General features: G+C 44.7%; 1 protein-coding gene across 5 annotated transcripts in view; it reads left to right on the forward strand.

Annotated features, from left to right (window-relative positions):
• The window catches only part of smoc1 (SPARC related modular calcium binding 1), a 234,822-nt gene that overhangs the window by 194,816 nt on the left and 18,872 nt on the right, over positions 1-21,134 (forward strand). For 4 of the 5 annotated variants that reach the window (XM_048600257.1, XM_048600258.1, XM_048600261.1 and 1 more), the window contains exon 11: positions 19,545-19,789. In XM_048600257.1, the coding sequence (XP_048456214.1) occupies positions 19,545-19,789 (245 nt within the window). Of the gene's footprint in view, positions 1-19,544; positions 19,798-21,134 lie in introns of those variants that run through there. The other variant, XM_048600262.1, reaches the window with a different exon arrangement.

A 21,134-nucleotide genomic window follows, 5' to 3' on the forward strand; every position in this document is an offset into this window, starting at 1 on the left:
CTGGTGTGCATGCACTGGGGATCGTAAGAGGAGAAAAGAAAAATATTTAAACATCGGACCAAATAAAAAGAAAACAGAATTGAAGGAATGTTTATATGGAACATGCCAGAGACTTAACAGAGTCCAGGGCACCGGACTAGTGGTGATGTTAGACTAATGAAATTGGAAATGTAGGGAATGGTATTAAAAAAAAACTGCCATTTGTTTATTAAAAACGGAGCGATCGACTGGGGCATCACATAAACTGTGCAGCATAAGTTTAAAAAAAAAACACTTCCGTAAAAGGCAGCCTGCATACCAGACAGCAGAACAAGCTGAGACAGATCTTGAAACTTTCAACAGTGAAGCCACACCGGAAGGACTGAACTCTGGCAGATGCTCACCTGCACTTCGTGAAATGGGATTCACTCTGCTGGATGGCAGGCCATTTCTGAGGAGCTGCACTCACAGGGGACACTGGCCAGGGAGCTGTGGATGAGCAGAGCTCAGTTAAGTTGTAGACCTATGTCTTGCTGACTGTTGCTCCCTTCATGCTGAAAATGTCTAATTGACAAATTGGAACACACACACACACTCACACACATACAGGCGCACGCATGCACACACACAGGCACATGCACATACACACACTCACACAGGCGCACGCATGCACACACACAGGTGCACGCGCACACACACACAGGCGCACACAAACACGCACACACACACACACACAGGCACAAACACGCACACACAGACACGCACACACAGACACACACATACACACACACACAGACTTCTGTGCACACACACGCGCACATACACACGCACTTCTACACAGACACACACACACAGGCACACACACACTTCTACACGCAGACACAGCCACCCATATAAACACACACACACACACAGACACAGACACAGACATGAAGGTGTCACTGATTTGGTGCTAACACACTGGGGACGTGGGTTGAAATCCCAATCCAGCAGCTGGTGGAATTTGAATTTAGTTGACAAATTGGAAGATAAAAAGCTGTTCATTATAATCAGCAATTGTTGTAAAAACCCATCAGGTTTACAAATGCCCTTTTGAGAAAGGATTCCCCTGGCAGGTACAGTACAACATGGCTAAATGGGAAGTTATACACTAGATTGCAAAAAACAGAAAAGCAGCAAATTATTAAAATGGTGATATATTGGGTAGTGTGGATGTACAAAAGGCTCTGGGTCTGTGAAAGTAGACAGTCCAGTGCAGCAAGCAATTAACAATTAGGCATATTGGCCTTCATTGCGATAGGATTTGAGTTCAGAAGTCAGGGTATCTTAATGCGGTTATCCAAGGCATTGGTGAGACTACACTATGGGTATTGGATGCAGAGTTGGTCTTGCTTCTGAAGAAAAGATGGGCTTTCGGCAGAGGGAGTGCAGCGGGGGTTCACGTGACTGATAATGGGAATGTCAGGACGGACCTATACAGCGTTCCCTATGTGTTTTTCCAGCTGCGTGGAACTCTGAGGTTTCTGTGTGGCGGCATCTTCTGGATGCCTCGATTGACATGTCCATGCTGATTGTCGTGCGCAGAGCATGTGAAGGTGTGCAGTTTAGCGGGAATGTTGTTCCTATGAGGGGAGACTTGTTCAACTGGGCTATTACAGCTTAGAAAGATGAGAGGGAATCGGATTGAAATGTCTAAAACTCTAAGAGGGCTGGACAGACTGGAATCAGGGAGGATGTTTTCTCTGGTTGTGGAGTCTAGGATCGGGGGTATAGGCTCAGGAAATGAAGTAGGCTATTTAGGAATGAGATGACGAAAAGGTTTCTTCACTCAAACAGAAATTGTGGAATTCTTTACCACAGAAGGCTGTGGAGGCCAAGTCACTGATTTTATTCAAGAAAGAGATAGATAATTGTTGAGATATTAAAGACAACAGGGGGTATGGGAGAAAGTGGGAATTTGGTGTTGAGGCAGAGGATCAGCTGTGATCATATTGAATAGCAGAGCAGGTTCAAAGGGCTGAGTGGCGTAGTCCCCCTAATTTCTATGTCTCTACTTTTACCTTGCCTGACCTTTGTGTGCCTCCAGACCCACAGCAATCTGGTGGACTCTTAACTGCATCTGAAGTGGCCAAGTAAGCCACTTTTTCCAAGGGTAATTAGGACTGGGGCAATAAATACTGGCCTTTCCAGTATTGCTCACATCCCATGAAAGAAGAAAGAAAGCAAAATATCAGTTTTTTTAATATTTCAAAAACTTACTTTATTTGTAAAAATATCTTCAGTCACAAATAAAGTTTGGTTCTGTACAATAGCATATGAAGAAAATAAGCAAGCATTGGTGTTTGACTGTATCCAACAAACAAACCCAAAGGCATCTTTACCTTGTACAGGACTATATTTATATGCATTTGAGGCACCGGGAGGGTCTGATAACTGGACATTCCCCCATTTAACTTCAGCAGAAGGATCTTAGATGATGCTCTTTCCCCACCGTGCTTTGGCAGCAGCTGCCCCAAGCTTTAGTGCGTCCCTCAGCACATAGTCCTGGACCTTGGAATGTGCCAGTCTGCAACACTCCCTCGAGGTCAACTCCTTATGCGGGAAGACCAGCAAGTTTCGGGCAGACCAAAGAGCACCTTTCACCGAGTTGATGGTCCTCCAGGTGCAGTCGGTGTTTTGTCTCAGGGTGTGCGTCCCAGGGGAACGGGCCGCAGAGCACAGACTCCTATGCATACATTGCTGATAACTTTCATGCTAATTTTCACCACTGGTTCTCCAGGCATTTCTTCAGTCCTGTGTTTGTGACCCTCTAGATGGTGCAGTGTGCTGGTATATAGACCTTTCACCCAGGGATTTGGACTAATTGCTGCTCCCTCTGTAGCCTGCTGGAATGAGCAACACATCTCTTCTCTAACTACACAGGCCCTAGACCAAAAGACTTTTTTGCAGATTAAAATCTGGGTCTGCCATTCAGAGAGAAGGTGTTACTGAAAATAATCTTAAAAAAGGCAGAAGAAGTGTCAACATCTGGAAAACAAAATTGGTGATCTGTGATCCATCAAAGTATTTTAATCTAGACATTTTAAGTTTGTATTTCAGGTTTTCAGTTCTTTTGTTCCTTTATATCCATAATTCATTTGCATTCTTACCGTGGAAAGCCTTAGGGATGGTTGGTATTTGAGACCATTTGAGGTTAAGGTTGATTTCTGAGATACGTTTACACTCTGAGTACATATTTGGATTGCAAATGTAGGAAAATATTATCTCCTCTTGTACAAACTTGAGCAAGAAGCTTAAATTTCCCACAGGCTTCCTTGCATATTCCATTCCCATCACAGTCACTTCATTTGGAAAAAAAAACTTTCCAAATAATGTGAAGAGGATGACGTGCAATTAATAAAACTATTACCAAAGGTGTATCTAATGTCCAAAGTTCAGTGAACTGCAAGAGACAAGTTAAATACCAACTTCCTCTTCCTGAAACTTGCAAATTTTAAACATTTTCAGGCATCAAAAATTTTGAAGTACAGGCAGATGTCCCCTTGTAATGTAGTCCACATTCCTCCAGTACACAAAGCCACACAATACCTGGCACAGGTCTAAATTGCAGGAGATATATTTATTAAGCCAACTTTTCTTCCTTTTGTTTAATTTTTTTTCTAACTGCAAAAACTTTTAGCAGCAAAGATCCATATCGGGCAACACAAGGAAGCTGAACAGTCAGAAGAAAAAGCTGATGGATTGCTCAAAATGTTGATAACTCAGAAAAATAACAAAAATAAAATCTAAGCAACAAAGGAAAGCCCTGAGTTCTGGGCTTTAGAGTGATGCAGGCAAAACAAAACAACAAAAAAAAAGCCTTTTGGTTGCAGAGGTTTTCAGACCAAAAACCTAAGAATTAATTTTTGGGCTGCAGCCATAGGGTATCTGGGGGATGGGAAGGAACATTAATTTTCTGCTAACTGCAGGGAATGTCAATTCTTTCCAATCAGACTTTCGGTGCATTTTCTACTTGTTTTTGGGGTGGACTGTAACTCTGCAATTTCATGCCAAAAGAATTACCCTGAGGGTTTCCAGGTATTTCCAGGTTCAAAATAAAGTGATTTCCAAGAGCTGCAACTGACTGTCTGCTTTTGTGCATCAAAAGGCCGCGTATGATGGTGATAACTGAGCAGATCTGCACTTAAGCAGGCCCATACTGCAGAAAGCTGTAGGACGGTAAATAATAAATGGTTCTGAAGCTTATTCATGGAGGGAAGGAGCTCCTCCTGCTGCATTCCAAGGGCACCTGGAGTATGAATGCAGGCTCAACCTGCAATGGGATTTTGCTTCAACGTGAAGAACGTCCAAAGTCTTGTGCACCCGTACTTAATGGGATTGTAGCCCAGGCTCCATAAGAACCTTCTTCCCAAGATTTGCCTCTTCAGCCAGTACAAATCCATAAAGACCATGCACAGGGACACCGACAGCTGCATCTGACTGACCAAGTCATTTGGGTAAGTTCACCAGCAGTGCATTATTGGCTGTGAGATAGGAACCCCAGCTCCCCACCCCACAGACAGACAGACACACACACACACACACACATTCACACGCATAGACATATACGCATACACGCTGTTATAATATGATGTGCGCTGTCTAGTTATTTAATACTTTCACCATTTGTTCATTCCCACTCTATTGATTTGTTTTATTTTTGATACTGTGATACCCTTTCTGTTTTCCTTCAGTACCAGCATTGCTGAGCCGCATGACAAGAAGATAAGTGGACGTGCTGTCCCAAGCCTTTGCAATGCCATTCCAAGACTTCTGTTAGAAGTTATTTAACAGTAAGCCACTGAAAAGCCCAATGATGGGTTATCTCTGTCCTTGTGCAAACCATGGCCTTACCCTTGACATCCTCATTGAGAGGCCTAACTGACATCAGGAACTCGTAGGTAGCAACCATGCCCAGTGCTTAACTCCATGGAAAAGCCAAAATCCATTCAGAGTGACTGCTGTGATATAATTTCACAGCAGATTATCACAGGGATTCATTGCTGCCAAACATAAATCAATCTGACACGGTGTGGCACAGCATAGATCATTCAAGCAACTTGTCAAGCACCAACAATAGAGATAACAAGGTGTAGAGCTGGATGAAAACAGCAGGCCAAGCAGCATCAGAGGAGCAGGAAAGCTGACGTTTCGGGCCTAGACCCTTCTTCAGAAATGTGTTCATCCAGCTCTACACCTTGTTATCTCAGATTCTCCAGCATCTGCAGTTCCAACCATCTCTGAAACAAGCACCAACAATATCCGACAATTCTCTCTTTCCTCATTAATTTGCTTGTCTTCGCTTGGCATGTGCCCACCTTGGCTTTATTTCACCCCTTGCTTTGTTTCAGATTTTAGCAATGCTCACAAAATATAACTTCTTTTAAACTCATCCTTTCTGATTTTACCAGTGGTTTTTTGTTTGCTTCTATTGTTCCAACACAAAAAAAAAGCAAAGCCATTTCTGAAGAAGGGTCCTGACCCGAAACGTCAGCTTTCCTGCTCCTCTGATGCTGCCTGGCCTGCTGTGTTCCTCCAGCTCCACACTGTGTTATCAAAGCCTCCTAAACTGTTTTCTTTTTGGATTCAAATAGACAGCTCATACCTCTGCCTTAAAACCTTTCTTCAAGCAAAAATCAGGACAAAATACACCTCTTAAAGCCGTAGAATTGTCACACGGGGCTAAGCAATTTCACATCCAATGGAACACACCTACGTTCTGCAGTCCTGCCTCATCCTGCCAAGAATAGTAGTGGAGAATAAAAATAAAGTGGGAGATGGATGCTCCACAAATATCCCCAACCTTAATGATCGAGGAGCTCAACACATAGTGCAGAAGATAAGACTGAAGTAATTGAAATCCACCCTCATCCACGATGGGCGGCACGGTGGCTCAGTGGTTAGCAATGCTGCCTCACAGCGCCAGAAACCTGGGTTCGACTTCACCCTCGGGTGACTGTGTGGAGTTTGCATATTTCTCCCTGTCTGTGTGGGGATCCTCAGGGTGCTTCCTCCCACAATCCAAAAATGTGCAGATTAGGTAGATCGGCCATGGTAAAATTGTACACAGTGTCCTGGGATGTATAAGTTAGGTGGATAATGCATGGGAAAGGCAGGGTGATAGGGATGGGGGTGGATCTGGGTGGGATGCTGTTTGGAGGGTCAGTGTGAACTCAGTGGGCTTAATGGCTTGCTTCCACACTGTAGGGATTCTATGAATCATAAGTGTCAAGTAGATGATCTATCTTGACCTCTTCCGGTGCTCCCCAGCTTTCAACTGATGTGATTCTCAAGAAAAGACTGAAGGCACAGAATACTTTAAAGGCTGTAAGCCCTGATATCATTCTGGTAATGGAACTGAATACTTGTGCTCCACAACTTTCCTATGCCCCTCGCCAAGCTGTTCCACCACAGCCACAGCACTGGCTCTACCTGACAATGTGGAAAATTGCCCGCGCTATTGAACAAATTGAACCCAACCAATTACTGCCCTGCCAATCTACTCCTGATCATCAGCAAAATGGTGGAAGGGGTTGTTGACAGTGTCATCATCAAGTGGGTATTTCAAAGGAGTAAGCTGCTCGCTGGCACTCAGTTTGTCTTTTGCCAGGGCCACTCAGCATTTGACTGAGTGTAGCATCAAGGAGACCTTTTAAACAGGAGTCAGTAGGTTCCAGGGCAAACTCTCCACTGGTCAGAATCATACTAGGCATAAAGGAAGATGGTTGTGGCTGTTGGAGGTTGGTCACAAGTTGGATGAGAGCAGCTGCAAGAACTCTCAAGCCACTCGACACCATGCAGGGAAAGAAACAGCCCACTTGAACTCAACCACCACCTTCAATACCAGCTCCCATCGTGCACAGTAGCAGCAGTGTGTGCCATCTGCAATGGCACTTCCCAAGCTCTAAAAACAGCACTTCCCAAACCCATGACTTCTGGAAGGATGAGGGCAGCAGATAGATGGGAACTTCACTTCTGTACGTTCCACTCCCAATCCGCATGCCATCCTAACCTGGAACCAATATTCCCTCTAATTTTTTTATCTGTGTGCGGACCTTTGTGTGTGATGGTGACTTGTGAAGCCAGAGCTTTGGAGCCATGCAGCTTAGAGAGAATGCTATTTGCAACTGTGTCTTCAATCCGTTACTGTGGATGGATCAATATCCTGGAACTCCCTTCCTAACTGCGGGTGTCTCTACACCCCAAAGACTGCAGAGCTTCAGGAAGGCACCTCACCACCACTATCTCCAGCGCAGTTAGGGATGGGCAATAAATACTGGCCTCACCTGTGATGTCCAAACACCATAAAAAGAAATGACTGGTTCCATATTCACAACTTGTCGTTACTGAGTTTCTCATATGCGATAACAAATTCTGTGGAGCCAGCTTACGAGAATTATGTACACGCAGCTCTGGGCACTTGTGTTTCCTCAAGTAACAAACCGTCACTGACTTCAGCAGTTTCATGGTTCATTTCTCACATCAATACCAATCGCCCAAACCCAGTAAGTACAGGGGAGCACTAAAGGATTTAACAAATTACCACAACTTCAGTCGTGGTATACCACAGGCTTCTGAGAAAATGATGCAAAAAGGAAAATTATTTTGTGTCTCTTCTTAAAAAAGAAAGCAGGGAGCGGCACAGTGGCTCAGTGGTTAGCACTGCTGCCTCACAGCGCCAGGGACCTGGGTCCGATTCCACCCTCGGGCGACTGTCTGTGTAGAGTTTGCACATTCTCTCTGCGTCTGTGTGAGTTGCCTCTGGGTGTTCTGGTTTCCTCCCACAGTCCAACGATGTGCACATTAAGTGGGTTGGCCATGCTAACTTGTCCCATTGCATCCAGGGATGTGCAGGCTCAGTGGATTAGCCATGGGAAATGCAGGGTTATGTGGGGGAGGGTGAGTCTGGGTTGGATGCTCTTTGGAGAGTTGGAGTGGATTTGATGGGACAAATGGCCTGGATCCACACTGTAGGGATTCAATAAAAATGTGTTTTCTTCAGCAGCACTGAAATTCCCCGCTCCCGAACATCTATTTGTATACCTGTGACGGAGGTACCACAAAGTGCTATCTGCTATCTTTGTCCATTAGCTTTGGGTCTGTTAAGGAGTGACAGCTTCATAAAACTGTGTTATTCACCCATGTACAGGAGGCAGTTTTGTTGTGGTGGACCATTTGAACAAGTGCAATGCAGAAATACGAATTAGGCTTTCGCTGTCAGATGGAAAACAAGATGTCTGTCAGGTCTCCTGCATTTTGAAACGTGTTGGACCATTAATTATGAAAACAATTCAGTGGCCAGAGTAGAAAACAATCCGTATTTATCAGATTTCTGTGTCAAAACTACTATATGGCCATTTTCTGATCTTAAAGATTTCTTGAATTTTTGATTGTCATTTAGGTTATATTTTGTTCTTGAACAGTGACTTACACTTCATTTCCGTTCATCCTATGCCTTTATCTTAGGAATTTGCACAAAATATCTGTTGAGTTTTGTCGTGAAATTATATATCCTAGTGTTGAGATGACCTCAGTTGACAATGGCATGTCAAACTTGTGATGTAACGAGAACATATTGGAGTCCATTGCACTTATAATATATACAAAATTAGTCATTACTGACCAATGTTTATTTTTCCATTTTCATTAGATTTTTATTTGCTGGCGGGTTTACTCTGGTAGGCAGCAATTGCCAGTTGAAATACAAGCTGAGATGAACAGTTATATTTATTAACCCATCTTGGCACCCAACAGCACATAAGGAACAGTATAGCCCATTATACTATCAAATGCCCCGAAGCATTGAGCTAAGTGTCCCTATTTTGGAAACTGCTGTATGACGGAGTAGGATATGTAATTTATCTATAGTTTAATGATTAGTGGAGGACATTAACAATGTTTACACACTATACATAAAAATAGTGAACAACTTGCCTTGTCATCAGACAATGTAATTTGTAAATTGTCGTTTGGTTGTACAGAACTCAAACACAGATGAAAAGAAAGAAAAAACACATTGTTACTTTTCTTTGTATTGATTATGTTTAATCCTTCTGCATTTTCTGACTAACCTGGGAGCTTGGGGAGCCCATAACCCCCTGTTGCTATTTCCACTGCAATGCCTTGAACAATCCCCCCCAAGTCAGGACCCTTCTCTCCTGCAATATAAATTGTGTGATTGTGTTGAAAATTTAGCGTTCTTGCATTTGTCCTGATGAGTGCAAGACAGAAAAGTTTCACCAAGATGTCTCTCTTTATTTTAACAATAATCAAGTTTCTGAGGGGAATATGGAATTCTAGATTTGGGTAGCCCCTAATACCAGCTACCATTACTTAGACTTTCCTTGCATATTGAATTTTTTAATATTTTGCGTGACTAGTTTCTGAAAATGTGAGCTGGTGGCAATGCAGTGAGGGGAACGGGGCACCAGGGTCCTGAATAAATATGGCAAGTAACTGTATAACTCTTTACCAATCAAACAAACAGCATGCGGACTGAAATATAGATTTATAAGGGACAATTCACGACGCATCAGGTACAGAAAGGGGGGAACAAGAAAAGAAAAGTAAGATTGGAGTAAAAAGAAAGAATTGCATTATTCGTGACCCTCAGGCATCCAAAGATTTTCTTTACAACTATTGAAGCTCTTTTTCTAGTGTTACTGCTTTTTGTGCGCAAGTAGAGTCATAGCGATGTCCAGCACGGAAACAGACCCTTAGGACAATTCATCCGTGCCAACCAGATATCCTAAATTAATCTAGTGCCCTTTTGCCAGCATTTGCCCCATGTTCCTCTAAACTCTTCCTATTCATGTACCCATCCAGATGCCTTTTAAATTGTCCCAGCCTCTACCACTTCCTGTGGCAGCTCGTTCCATACATACACCAACCTCTGTGTCAAAAAGTTGCCCCTTTGGTCCCTTTTAAATTTTACCCTCTCACCTTAAACCTATGCCCTCTAGTTTTGGACTCCCCTATCCTGGGAAAAAGACAATGACTATTCTCCCTATCCATTCACCTCATGATTTTATAAACCTCTATAAGGTCACCCCTCAGCCTCCAACACTCCAGGGAAAATAGCCCCAGCCTATTCAGCCTCTCCCTATAGCTCAAACCCTCCAACCCTGGCAACGTCCTCATAAATCTTTTCTGCAGAAATACTATAGTAACTTGAGGCAAGTAGTCAAGTTATGTACAGCTAACGCCCACAGAGCCCAAATGGAGTAGATTACCAAATAATTTGTCTGTTGGGGTGTGAATCGAGGGGAAATATTGGTCAGGACACCCGAGATGGTTCTCTTTGCAGCATTGGAGTGTCAGCCCTCGTTTTTGAGCTTAAGATCTGGGATGGAACATGAACCAAAACCTTGTGATATTGAGTTAAGAGCGCTACCGATTGAACAATGGCTGACACACACACAAGTGAGTGAGAAGGGAGATGGAAAGGAAAAGTATTTTTATCTGAGTTTTAAATTTGTGATTTTAACAATGGTCAGAAGCTAAAGGAATGAGATTTCACACGCGTAGTTATCTTTCAGTGCCAGAAAGGTTAATTGGCAGCAATTGAAATTTATAACAAAAATAGCAATTGCTGGAAAAGCTCAGGAGGCCTGGCGGTATCTGTGGAGAGAAATCAGAGTTAACACTTTAGGTCGAGTGGCTCTTCATCAGAACCCGAGGAGATTTTTATTGAAATTTATAACATTGGTTTACAATGTGTTTAATTATTTGAAATTATGTATCTTAACCTTGCATGCTGACTTTAACTTGTATCTACCTCCGAAGAACAGTGACTCCACACCATTCAATCCATTTCAGTGGTAAGATAGCAAGCAAGATATCGTTTCTGCAAAGCTAACAGAAGAGTAAAAAAATCTCACACACAAAAAAACTTTGCAATCATCATGTTTATTTGTGCACTTGCTTCTTACCTGCAGTTCCTTTGCTATTTGTAGAGAAACAACAGCAGCACATCCTATTAACTTCCATGTTGTGTTGAGAGGAAAATCTAGCCCAATAATCTCAACTGGAGAAAGGTTGAGTCTTGCATTTAGGGAAGAAAAAATTACTTCATGTATCATTGATGGTGAGTTGGCAGTGTTCACAATATGTTTAGATATTCAGAGTCTCTAATGTTTTAGTAAAGATCTGTGGCTCAGGTTGCGGTGAGAGTTGTTGGTTGGTTCACCGAGCTGACTGGTTTTCATGAAAATGTTTTGTCTCCCTTCGAGGTGACATCTTCAGTGCTCTCTAGCCTCTGTTGAAGCGCTGTTGTTCTGTCCCGCTCTGAACTTATATGATCCAGTCTGTCATGGTGGGTAGTGTTGTTTCCGGTTTTGTACCGTGTGGTATGTAGATGGGGGTCTATTTCAACATGTTTGTTTATTGCATCGGTGATTGTAAACCAGTCCTCCAGGAATTCTCGTGCTTGTCTTTGTCTCCCTTGTCCCAGTACTGTTACGTTGTCCCAATTAAACTGGTGTCCTTTTATGTGGGAGTGTATTGAAACGAGGCAGAGTTGGTCGTGCCGTTTTGCTGTGGGTTGGTGTTCATGTATCCTGGTGGCAGGCTTCCTGCCCGTCTGTCCTACATAGTGTTTCTTTCAGTTGCTGCATGGGGGCACGGTGGCTCCGTGGTTAGCACTGCTGCCTCACAGCGCCAGGGACCTGGGTTTGATTCCATCCTCGGGCAACTGTCTGTGTGGAGTTTGCATGTTCTCCCCGTGTCTGCGTGGGTTTCCTCCCATAGTCCAGAGATGTGCAGGTTAGGTGGATTGGCCATGCTAAATTGCCCGTAGTGTTCAGGGATGTTTAAGTTAGGGGAATGGATGCAGGTGGGGTGTTCTAAGGGTTGATGTGGACTTGTTGGGCCGAGGGGCCTGTTTCCACACTGTAGGGATTCTATGAAATGCTATGGTATTTAGTATATCACATTTGCCCTCTCATTCTGGTTATGGGGTCTTTTGTCTTTGAGAGTCATTGGCAAAGTGTGGCTGTTGGTTTGTGTGCAACATCATTTGACTGGGACAAATTTACTGTACTAGCACAAGCAAAACGAAGACAAGCACGAGAATCCCTGGAGGCTTGGTTTTCAACCACTGGTGCGATAAAAAAACATGTTGAAACAGACCCCTATGGTGCAAATCCAGAAATAGAGGACTACCCACCATGATAGACCGGACCATATCATTTCAGAGCGGGACAGAACAACAGCGCTTCAGTGGAGACGAGACAGCACTGAAGATGTCACCCAGAAGAGAGATGAAAGATTTGCACAAAAAAAACCAGTCAGCTCAGCGAACCAACCAATATATTCAAAGACATCAGGGTGACTCCCAGATTTTCATACGTGTTTGTAGTCAGCTTTAATCTTCAGTGAACAGTCAACTCTTCTACTGAGCGGAATTAATCCTACAGAAGAATGTCTGAGACATTGTTCAGCTCTGAAAGGGCAGCCAATAGCTCACAGTTGCTTTCTCCATGGTTAGCTGCCCTCAGAAGCACCAAAGGGCCAAATTACCCATTTCTAGCAACATTAACTTTTATTAATGCGGCACCTTTTATATCATAAAATGTCCCAAGCGCACAGGAAGTTAATCAGATAAAAATTAACTGCAGGCCTAAAGAGATAATACGAGGGATGACCAAAAACTTGATTGACGAGATAGATTTTAAAGATAATTTGTAAAAAGGAAGGGAGAGGCAGGGAGATTTAGCATAGAAACATAGAAAATAGGTGCAGGAGTAGGCCATGCGGCCCTTCAAGCCTGCACCATCATTCAGTATGATCATGGCTGATCATGCAATTTCAGTATGCTACTTTTTCTCCATATCCCATGATCCCTTTAGCTGTGAGGGCCACGTCCAGCTCTATCTTGAATATATTTAACAAACTGGGCTCAACAGCTTTCTGTGGTGGCGAATTCCACAGGTTCGCAACTCTCTAGTGAATGAAGAAATTCTTCCTCAACTCAGTCCTGAATGGCTTACCCCTTATTTTTAGACTGTGACCCCTAGGGAGCAAATTCCTGAACTTTAGGCCTAAGCCTAAAGCTGAAGGTGTGGTTGCCATTGGTACAACAAGGGAAGAGATAAACGCAGTGTTAGAGGAGCACAGATAGCTTGGGATGTTGTATGAATGGAAGAAGGTTACAGTGATGGAGAGTAGTGAGGGTATAGAGGGATTTGAAAACAATGGTGAGCTCTATAAAACCCTGGTGAGACCACACTTGGACTGTTGTGTTCAGTTCTAGTCACCTCATTATAGGAAAGATGTGGAAGCTTTTGAGAGGGTGCAGAGGAGATTTACCAGGATGCTGCCTGGACTGGAGGGCAGGTCTTATGAGGAAACGTTGAGGGAGCTAGGGCATTTCTCATTACAGTGAAGAAGGATGAGAGGTGACTTGATAGAGGTGTACAAGATAATCAGAGGCATAGATAGGGTGGATAGCCAGAGACTTTCCCAGGGCGGAAATGAGTATTACGAGGGGGCATAATTTTAAGGTGATTGGAGGAAGGTATGGGGAAGATGTCAGAGGTAGGTTCTTCACACAGAGAGTAGTGGGTGCGTGGAATGCGCTGCCAGCAGTGGTAGTGGAGTCAGATATTTGAGACTTTTAAGTGACTCTTGGATAGACACATGGAGGATAGTAAAATGTAGGGTATGCTGGGTAGTTGATCTTAGTCGGATAATAGGTCGGCACAACATTGTGGGCCGAAGGGCCTGTACTGTGCTGTACTGTTCTATGTTCTGTGTTCTATGTTAATTTAAATTGAGCTGTTGACAGATCAGAGGTCAATGTGGGTCACTGAACACAGGAGATGGTTGGATGGAGCTTGTTGCCAGTAGGGATAGGGGCAGCAGAAACTAGGCTGAATTGAACTTTATGCAAGCCAGAAGGTAAGTGGGTCAGCCAGGAGAGCTTTGGAATAATGAAATCCTGCAGGGACAGAAGTTTGGGTGAGAAGTAGTGGGACACTGATTTCTAAAAGTGTGTTCCTTCCAATGATCCAATACAATAAAATGCCAACAATATGGATGCGTGTAGGCCAATGGCAGGGCAACCAGCCTGACAATAAACACATAGCATAAACAATGGGCTCTCAGCACATGCAGGAGACTAGCATTAATAAATTTGTGTCCAATTTACTGTGACCTCCATCCCGAAACTATCCATACATTTTCTAGTGTCCCTTCCTGAAGAATTCACTTTATGTGGATTGGCCATTTTAGACTGTTAAATCTTAAAGATGTGTGTGTAGTTGATTTCAGGGAACCAGTGGTCGAGGCTCTGCTCATGTGAGTGTGTGTGTATGTGTGAGTGTGTGTGTATGTGTATGTGTGTGTCTGTTTGTGTGTGTTTGTGAGTGTGTGTGCGTGTGTATGTGAGTGTGTGTGTGTGCGTGTTTAGTGTGTTTGTGAGTTTGTGTGTGTGTGTGTTTAGTGTGTGTGTGCACACGTGTGTGTGTGTGTGTGTGTGTGTGTGCATGCGAGAGAGAGACTGTATATGTATGTGTGTTTGTACCTGTGCACTGCTGCCAATTCACAAATAGTAGCCAGTAAACCTGAAGTCTTGACAATCCATTGCCTTCCTTTATAGACAACCAAATAAAAAAAACAATATATCTTAAGAGTCATGCAGTTATACAGCATGGAAACAAGCCCTTTGGCCCAAATTGGTCCATGTTGACCGTGGTGCCACTCAGCTAGTTCTAATTGCTCGCATTTGGTCCATATCTCTCTAAACCCTTCCCATCTGTGTACCTATCAAAATGTTTTTTAAATCTTCTCGACGTACGTAGAATGGTTACAGCACAAAAAAGATTTTAGCTAAATCTTATCTATGTAAAGCAATTCTGCTCAGCCTTTTCCTTGTAGTCCTATAAGCATTTTCTCATGAAATAATGATCCAATTCCATTTTGAAAGTTACAATTGAATCTGCCTCCACCACACTCTCAGGCCGTGTTTTCCATCCTAGCGACTGGCTGCATACAAAGGCATTTCCTTAAGTTACCTTGGTTTTTTTTGCTCATCATTGTCTTCTGGTTTTTGGCATTCTATCAACGGGAACAGTTTTTTTTTGTTGTTTATTCAGGGGATTTAGGAGTTAGTGGCACAGCCAGCATTTTCTGCCAATCCCTTTAGAACAGTTTGGAGTCACATGTCGGCCAGACCAGTTTAAGGATGGCACTTTTCCTTCCTTAAAGGACATTGTTGAACCAGATGGGTTTCTCTGACAATCGATGATAGCCAGCGTAATGGTAACTTTGAAAGTAACTTCCAATGCCAGGCTTTAGAAAAAAATAATTTGAATTTCTCCAGCTGCTGTGGCTAAATTTGTACCTGTGCCCCCAGAGACTTAGCCAGGGCCCCTGAATTACTAGCCCACTCTTCCACCAACTGCGTGTTTCCCCTCTAGCTTTTGATCAAGTCAACCTTACTTTTATTCACTTTTGTGAGATGGGTGTTGCTGGCTGGCCAACATTTATTGTCTGTCCCTATTTGCCCTTGAGAAGGAAGTAGAGAGCTGTCTTCTTGAACTGCTGCAGTTCATGTGGTGTGGGTTGACCCACAATGCCATTAGGGAGGGAATTCCAGGATTTTGACCCAGCAAAACTGAAGGCTTGGAGGGAAACCTGCAGGGAGTGGTGTTCCCATGCATCTGCCTCCCTTGTCCTTCTCAACTGTAGGTGGGTTTCGAAGGTGCTGCCTGAGGATCTTTGGGGAATTTCTGCAGTGCATCTCGTAGATATTACGCGCTGCTGCTACTGAGCGTCAGTGGTGGAGGGAGTGGATGCTTGTGGATGTGGTGCCAATCAAGCGGGCTGCTTTGTCCTGGGAGAGCAGTCCCTACTGACTGGCCAAGCAGCATCAGAGGAGCAGGAAGGCTGATGTTTCGGGCCTAGACCCTTCTTCAGAAGGAGGGTCTGCTGTGTTCATCCAGCTCTACACCTTGTTATCTCAGATTCTCCAGCATCTGCAGTTCCTACTATCTCTGAAACAATTTTAGCCCCTACTGACTGCTTGCTTATCTATTTAGACCTTCTAGACAGAGAGCAGTCAGATGCCTTCGGGAAAATGAGGCAGCATGTCGTGGATTATCTGCTCCTGTTTCATCTGCATGCCTGCCTTGCACCTGTAGTAGGAAAAGCTATTTCTACAGATATTCAAAGAAGAGCCACAATTTCTCTCAGTCTTGGCCAACATTCAGCCCTCAACTAACACCTCCAAAATAGATTAGCTGCTCATTTATCTCATTACTACAAGCAAATTAGGAGCTGTCTTTCCCTACAAAACTGTAATGACTTCCAAAGGTCATCCCACCAAAATTTAAAATTAATTCTTTGGCTGTAAGGTGCTATGGGTGTATCCCTAAGGATGCAGAAAGCCTTATATAAATTCATTGCATTCTTCTGTTCTTTAAAATGTGCTATTTTGCAGGGTATTCACCTCTACCATCTCAAATCCCAGATCTCAAGATTAACCAATAGCTTCCATGTTCGAAACCTTTGTTTTGACCAGCTGCTAGCACCAGGAATCACTCCTATGGCAAATAATCTATTAAAGCACAAACAAAAAACAGAAATTGCTAGAGAAGCTCATCAGGTCTGACAGCGTCTGTGGAGAGAAATCAGAGTTTCAGGCCCAGTGACCCTTCGTCAGAACAGATGGTAGTTAGGAAAAAGTTGGTTTTTATGCAGAAGTTTGGGTGGGGGAAGGGCGTAAAGAGTAAATGGTAGGTGGGGACAGAGCTCAAAAAGAGAGAACAACAGTTGGGCAGACAAAGGAATGGATAATGGTCAGCCTGGGAGAATGAATAGCTGCTAATGGGGACTGTTAATGACTAACAATGGGTAGCGTGCAATAACAAACCATGTGATAACAAGGTGCAGGGCTGGATGAACACAGCAGGCCAAGCAGCATCATAGGAGCAGAGAGGCTAACAAGAGAGTGATAACAAGGCTGTAGTGGGGGTGTGTTAGGAGTGAACTAAGGTATCCCACGGTAGTAATTTCTGATTTCCAGCATCCGCAGTTCTTTTGGTTTTTTTAAAGTCTATTAAAGCCTTCCCCCAGGCTGCTTCGTAAATAAGCACAGATTGCCATATTGTAGTTGGCACCGGCACATCTCTATTTTGTTGTGCGGCTGTGCTGTTCCTGTTTTTTTGTTTGTGTGTGTTAGTGAAGCTGAAACCGTACAAAAGTTAGCGAACATTAAAGGCGGAGATAGTAGGAACTGCAGATGCTGGAGAATCCGAGACAACAAGGTGCAGGGCTGGATGAACACAGCAGGCCAAGCAGCATCATAGGAGCAGAGAGGCTGACGTTTCGGGCCTAGACCCTTCATCAGAAAAGGGGGAGGGGAAGGGGGTTCTGAAATAAATAGGGAGAGAGTGGGAGGCGGATAGAAGAGGGATAGAGGAGAGGATAGGTGGAGAGGAAACAAACAGGTCGAAGAGGTGGGGATGGAGCCAGTAAAGGTGAGTGTAGGTAGGGAGTTAGGAAGGGGATAGGTCAGTCCAGGGAGGACGGACAGGTCAAGGGGGCGGGATGAGGTTGGTCGGTAGGAGATGGAGGTGCGGCTTGAGGTGGGAGGAGGGGATAGGTGGGAGGAAGAACAGGTTAGGGAGGCAGGGACGAGCTGGACTGGTTTTGGGATGCGGTAGGGGGAGGGGAGATTTTGAAACTTGTGAAATCCACATTGATACCATTGGGCTGCAGGGTTCCCAAGCGGAATATGAGTTGCTGTTCCTGCAACCTTCGGGTGGCATCGTTGTGGCACTGCAGGAGGCCCAGGATGGACATGTCGTCTGAGGAATGGGAGGGGGAGTTGAAATGGTTCACGACTGGGAGGTGCAGTTGTTTAGTGCAAACCGAGCGTAGGTGTTCTGCAAAGCGGTCCCCGAGCCTCCGCTTGGTTTCCCCGATGTAGAGGAAGCCACACCGGGTACAGCGGATGCAGTATACCACATTGGCAGATGTGCAGGTGAACATCTGCTTGATGTGGAAAGTCTTCTTGGGGCCTGGGATGGGGGTGAGGGAGGAGGTATGGGGGCAGGTGTAGCACTTCCTGCGGTTGCAGGGAAAAGTGCCGGGTGTGGTGGAGCTGGAGGGGAGTGTGGAGCGGACAAGGGAGTCACGGAGAGAGTTGTCCCTCCGGAAAGCAGATAAGGGTGGGGAGGGAAAGATGTCTTTGGTGGTGGGGTCGGATTGCAGATGGCGGAAGTGTCGGAGGATGATGCGTTGGATCCGGAGGTTGGTGGGGTGGTACGTGAGGACGAGGGGGATTCTTTTTTGGTTTTTATTGCGTGGACGGGGTGTGAGGGATGAGGTGCGGGAGATGTGGGAGACACGGTTGAGGGCGTTCTCGACCACCGAGGAGGGGAAGTTACGGTCCTTGAAAAACGAGGACAACTGAGATGTACGGGAGTGGAATGCCTCATCCTGGGAGCAGATGCGGCGGAGGCGAAGGAATTGGGAATAGGGGATAGCATTTTTGCAGGAAGGTGGGTGGGAGGAGGAGTATTCTAGGTAGCTGTGGGAGTCGGTGGGCTTGAAATGAATATCGGTTTCTAGGTGGTTGCCCGATATGGAGACAGAGAGGTCCAGGAAGGGGAGAGAGGTGTTAGAGATGGTCCAGGTAAACTTAAGGTTGGGGTGGAAGGTGTTAGTGAAGTGGATGAACTGTTCGAGCTCCTCGTGGGAGCACGAGGCGGTGCCGATACAGTCATCAATGTAACGGAGGAAGAGGTGGGGTTTAGGGCCGGTGTAGGTACGGAAGAGGAATTGTTCCATGTAACCTACAAAGAGGCAGGCGTAGCTTGGGCCCATGCGGGTACCCATGGCTACCCCCTTTGTCTGTAGGAAGTGGGAGGAATTGAAAGAGAAGTTGTTGAGTGTGAGGACGAGTTCGGCTAAGCGGATGAGGGTATCAGTGGAGGGGGACTGGTCGGGCCTGCGGGACAGGAAGAAGCGGAGGGCCTTAAGGCCATCTGCATGGGGAATGCAGGTGTAGAGGGACTGGACGTCCATGGTAAAGATGAGGTGTTGGGGACCGGGGAATTGGAAGTTCTGGAGGAGGTGGAGGGCGTGGGTGGTGTCACGGACATAGGTAGGGAGTTCCTGGACCAAGGGGGAGAAAATGGAGTCTAGATAGGTGGAGACGAGTTCGGTGGGGCAGGAGCAGGCGGAGACAATGGGTCCACCAGGGCATTCAGGTTTGTGGATTTTGGGAAGGAGATAGAAGCGGGCAGTGCGAGGTTGGGGAACGATGAGGTTGGAGGCCGTGGATGGGAGGTCACCTGAGGTGATGAGGTTGTGGATGGTTTGGGAGATGATGGTTTGGTGCTCAGGGGTGGGGTCATGATCAAGGTGGCGGTAGGATGAGGTGTCGGAGAGGTGGCGTAACATTAAAGGCCGTTTCTTGTCCCCAGTCAGTGAAAAGTATTGCGAAGTGTTTCAGCTATGTTTATGCATCATACTGGCTGTCAGTCACAACTGATGGAACTGTTGTGTTACTAATGCAGGTTTCCTGAGCCCGATCCAAATCACACACTGGAGGAACGCGTGGTACACTGGTACTTTGGTCAATTGGACAAGAATGGCAGCAACAACATCCACAAGAAGGAAATGAAGCCATTCAAACGCTTCTTGAGGAAGAAAGCCAAGCCAAAGAAATGTGGACGGAAATTCACCGATTACTGTGACTTGAATGAAGACAAAACCATTTCGCTGCATGAGTTGAAAGGATGCTTAGGAGTGAAAGAAGGAGGCAAGTAATTGTTTAAAAAATAATGAATGAAACACTGTGGTTAGGCAGAAACACTTCTGGCACCTTTCAATTTTGGCAGAATATTTAATATAAGTGAATTGCATGTTAACTGAATGGAAAATAGCATTTTATCAAAAAACAAATTGGTCTTTCTCCAACTTTCTCCCTCCTCTCTTCCAGTGACTGCGTTGTTTCATTTATGTGCATTAATTTCGAAATAGTTTTTTGAACGTTAAGGTGTTATTCAGCCAATATTTACAAGCTAGTTTCAGGACTGTTGCTTCCTTTGAACATTTTACAATGTCTGAAGCCTTCCGTTTCATTATCTGTGTGAAAGTATACATGGATCCTATCTCAGTAAGCTGTCTATTGAATTTGCATGGACAGCAAAGTCATTTGGTTGAAGGTACAGAGGGAATCGCCTTTCCCTATTTCTCTTGTGCCTCCCAAATATTCTATGAAGCACACAAAAGTCAGGATATGTAAAGGAGGCAGAAAACCCAAGGTAGAACAGGGAATACTTGTCAGTGTCAGATTCCTCTGCCTCTGCAATTAAAAACACAGTGTGCAAAACACCTCAGTTGGGTCCATTTTCAGTTTGGTGGCAGATTTTGCCTCTTATGATGGCCCATTAATTTGATGCTCCACTTACATTGTGAGCTGAATCAGTGTCAATCTATGCAATAATGTAGGCTATAGCTACATCTGACAGCAGTTCCATTCAAAAATATGAAAGAACTCTTGACTTCGAAATGTATGGCCATTCCTTTGTGGTCCCTGGGCCAAAATCCTGGAACTCTCTAACAGCACTGTGGGTGTCCCTTCACCACATGAATTGAAGCAGTTCAGTAGGGAGGCTCATCACCACCTTCTCAAGGACAGGAGGTGCAATTAGCAATAAATACTGGACTTTCCAGTGACACCCTCCAATCTTGAGGCGTTGGTTGTACTGAGGAAGCTCAGGAGAAAGAATTCAGCAATTGATAAGGGTGGGGGGTGGGGGTGGTGGAGTGGGGGTGTAGGGGGGGTGAGGGGGATGGGTGAAATGTTGTGTTGTCCTTTATGTGTCTCAAAAAATGGCATCTTACAAAAGATGGCAACACGCCATCAGGTCCTGGTATGGGACTCCTATCACTCAGATTTAGGGACATCATGCACTGTACCATTCAATCTCCTATGCTGTTTACAGCCTTCATCATTAATAGTGAAGGGCTAATAAGGTTAGGCAACAAGTGCAGAAGGAGCATGCCTGATCTGAGCATGTATTTCTCTGTCCATCCCAATTCATATTTGATTTCCCTTCTATTAATAATTTGACCATCCAAAACTCTTTCATCCAATGCAG

This window comes from Rhincodon typus, chromosome 8, assembly GCF_021869965.1.
Source record: "Rhincodon typus isolate 14 chromosome 8, sRhiTyp1.1, whole genome shotgun sequence".
Lineage (NCBI taxonomy): Eukaryota > Metazoa > Chordata > Chondrichthyes > Orectolobiformes > Rhincodontidae > Rhincodon > Rhincodon typus.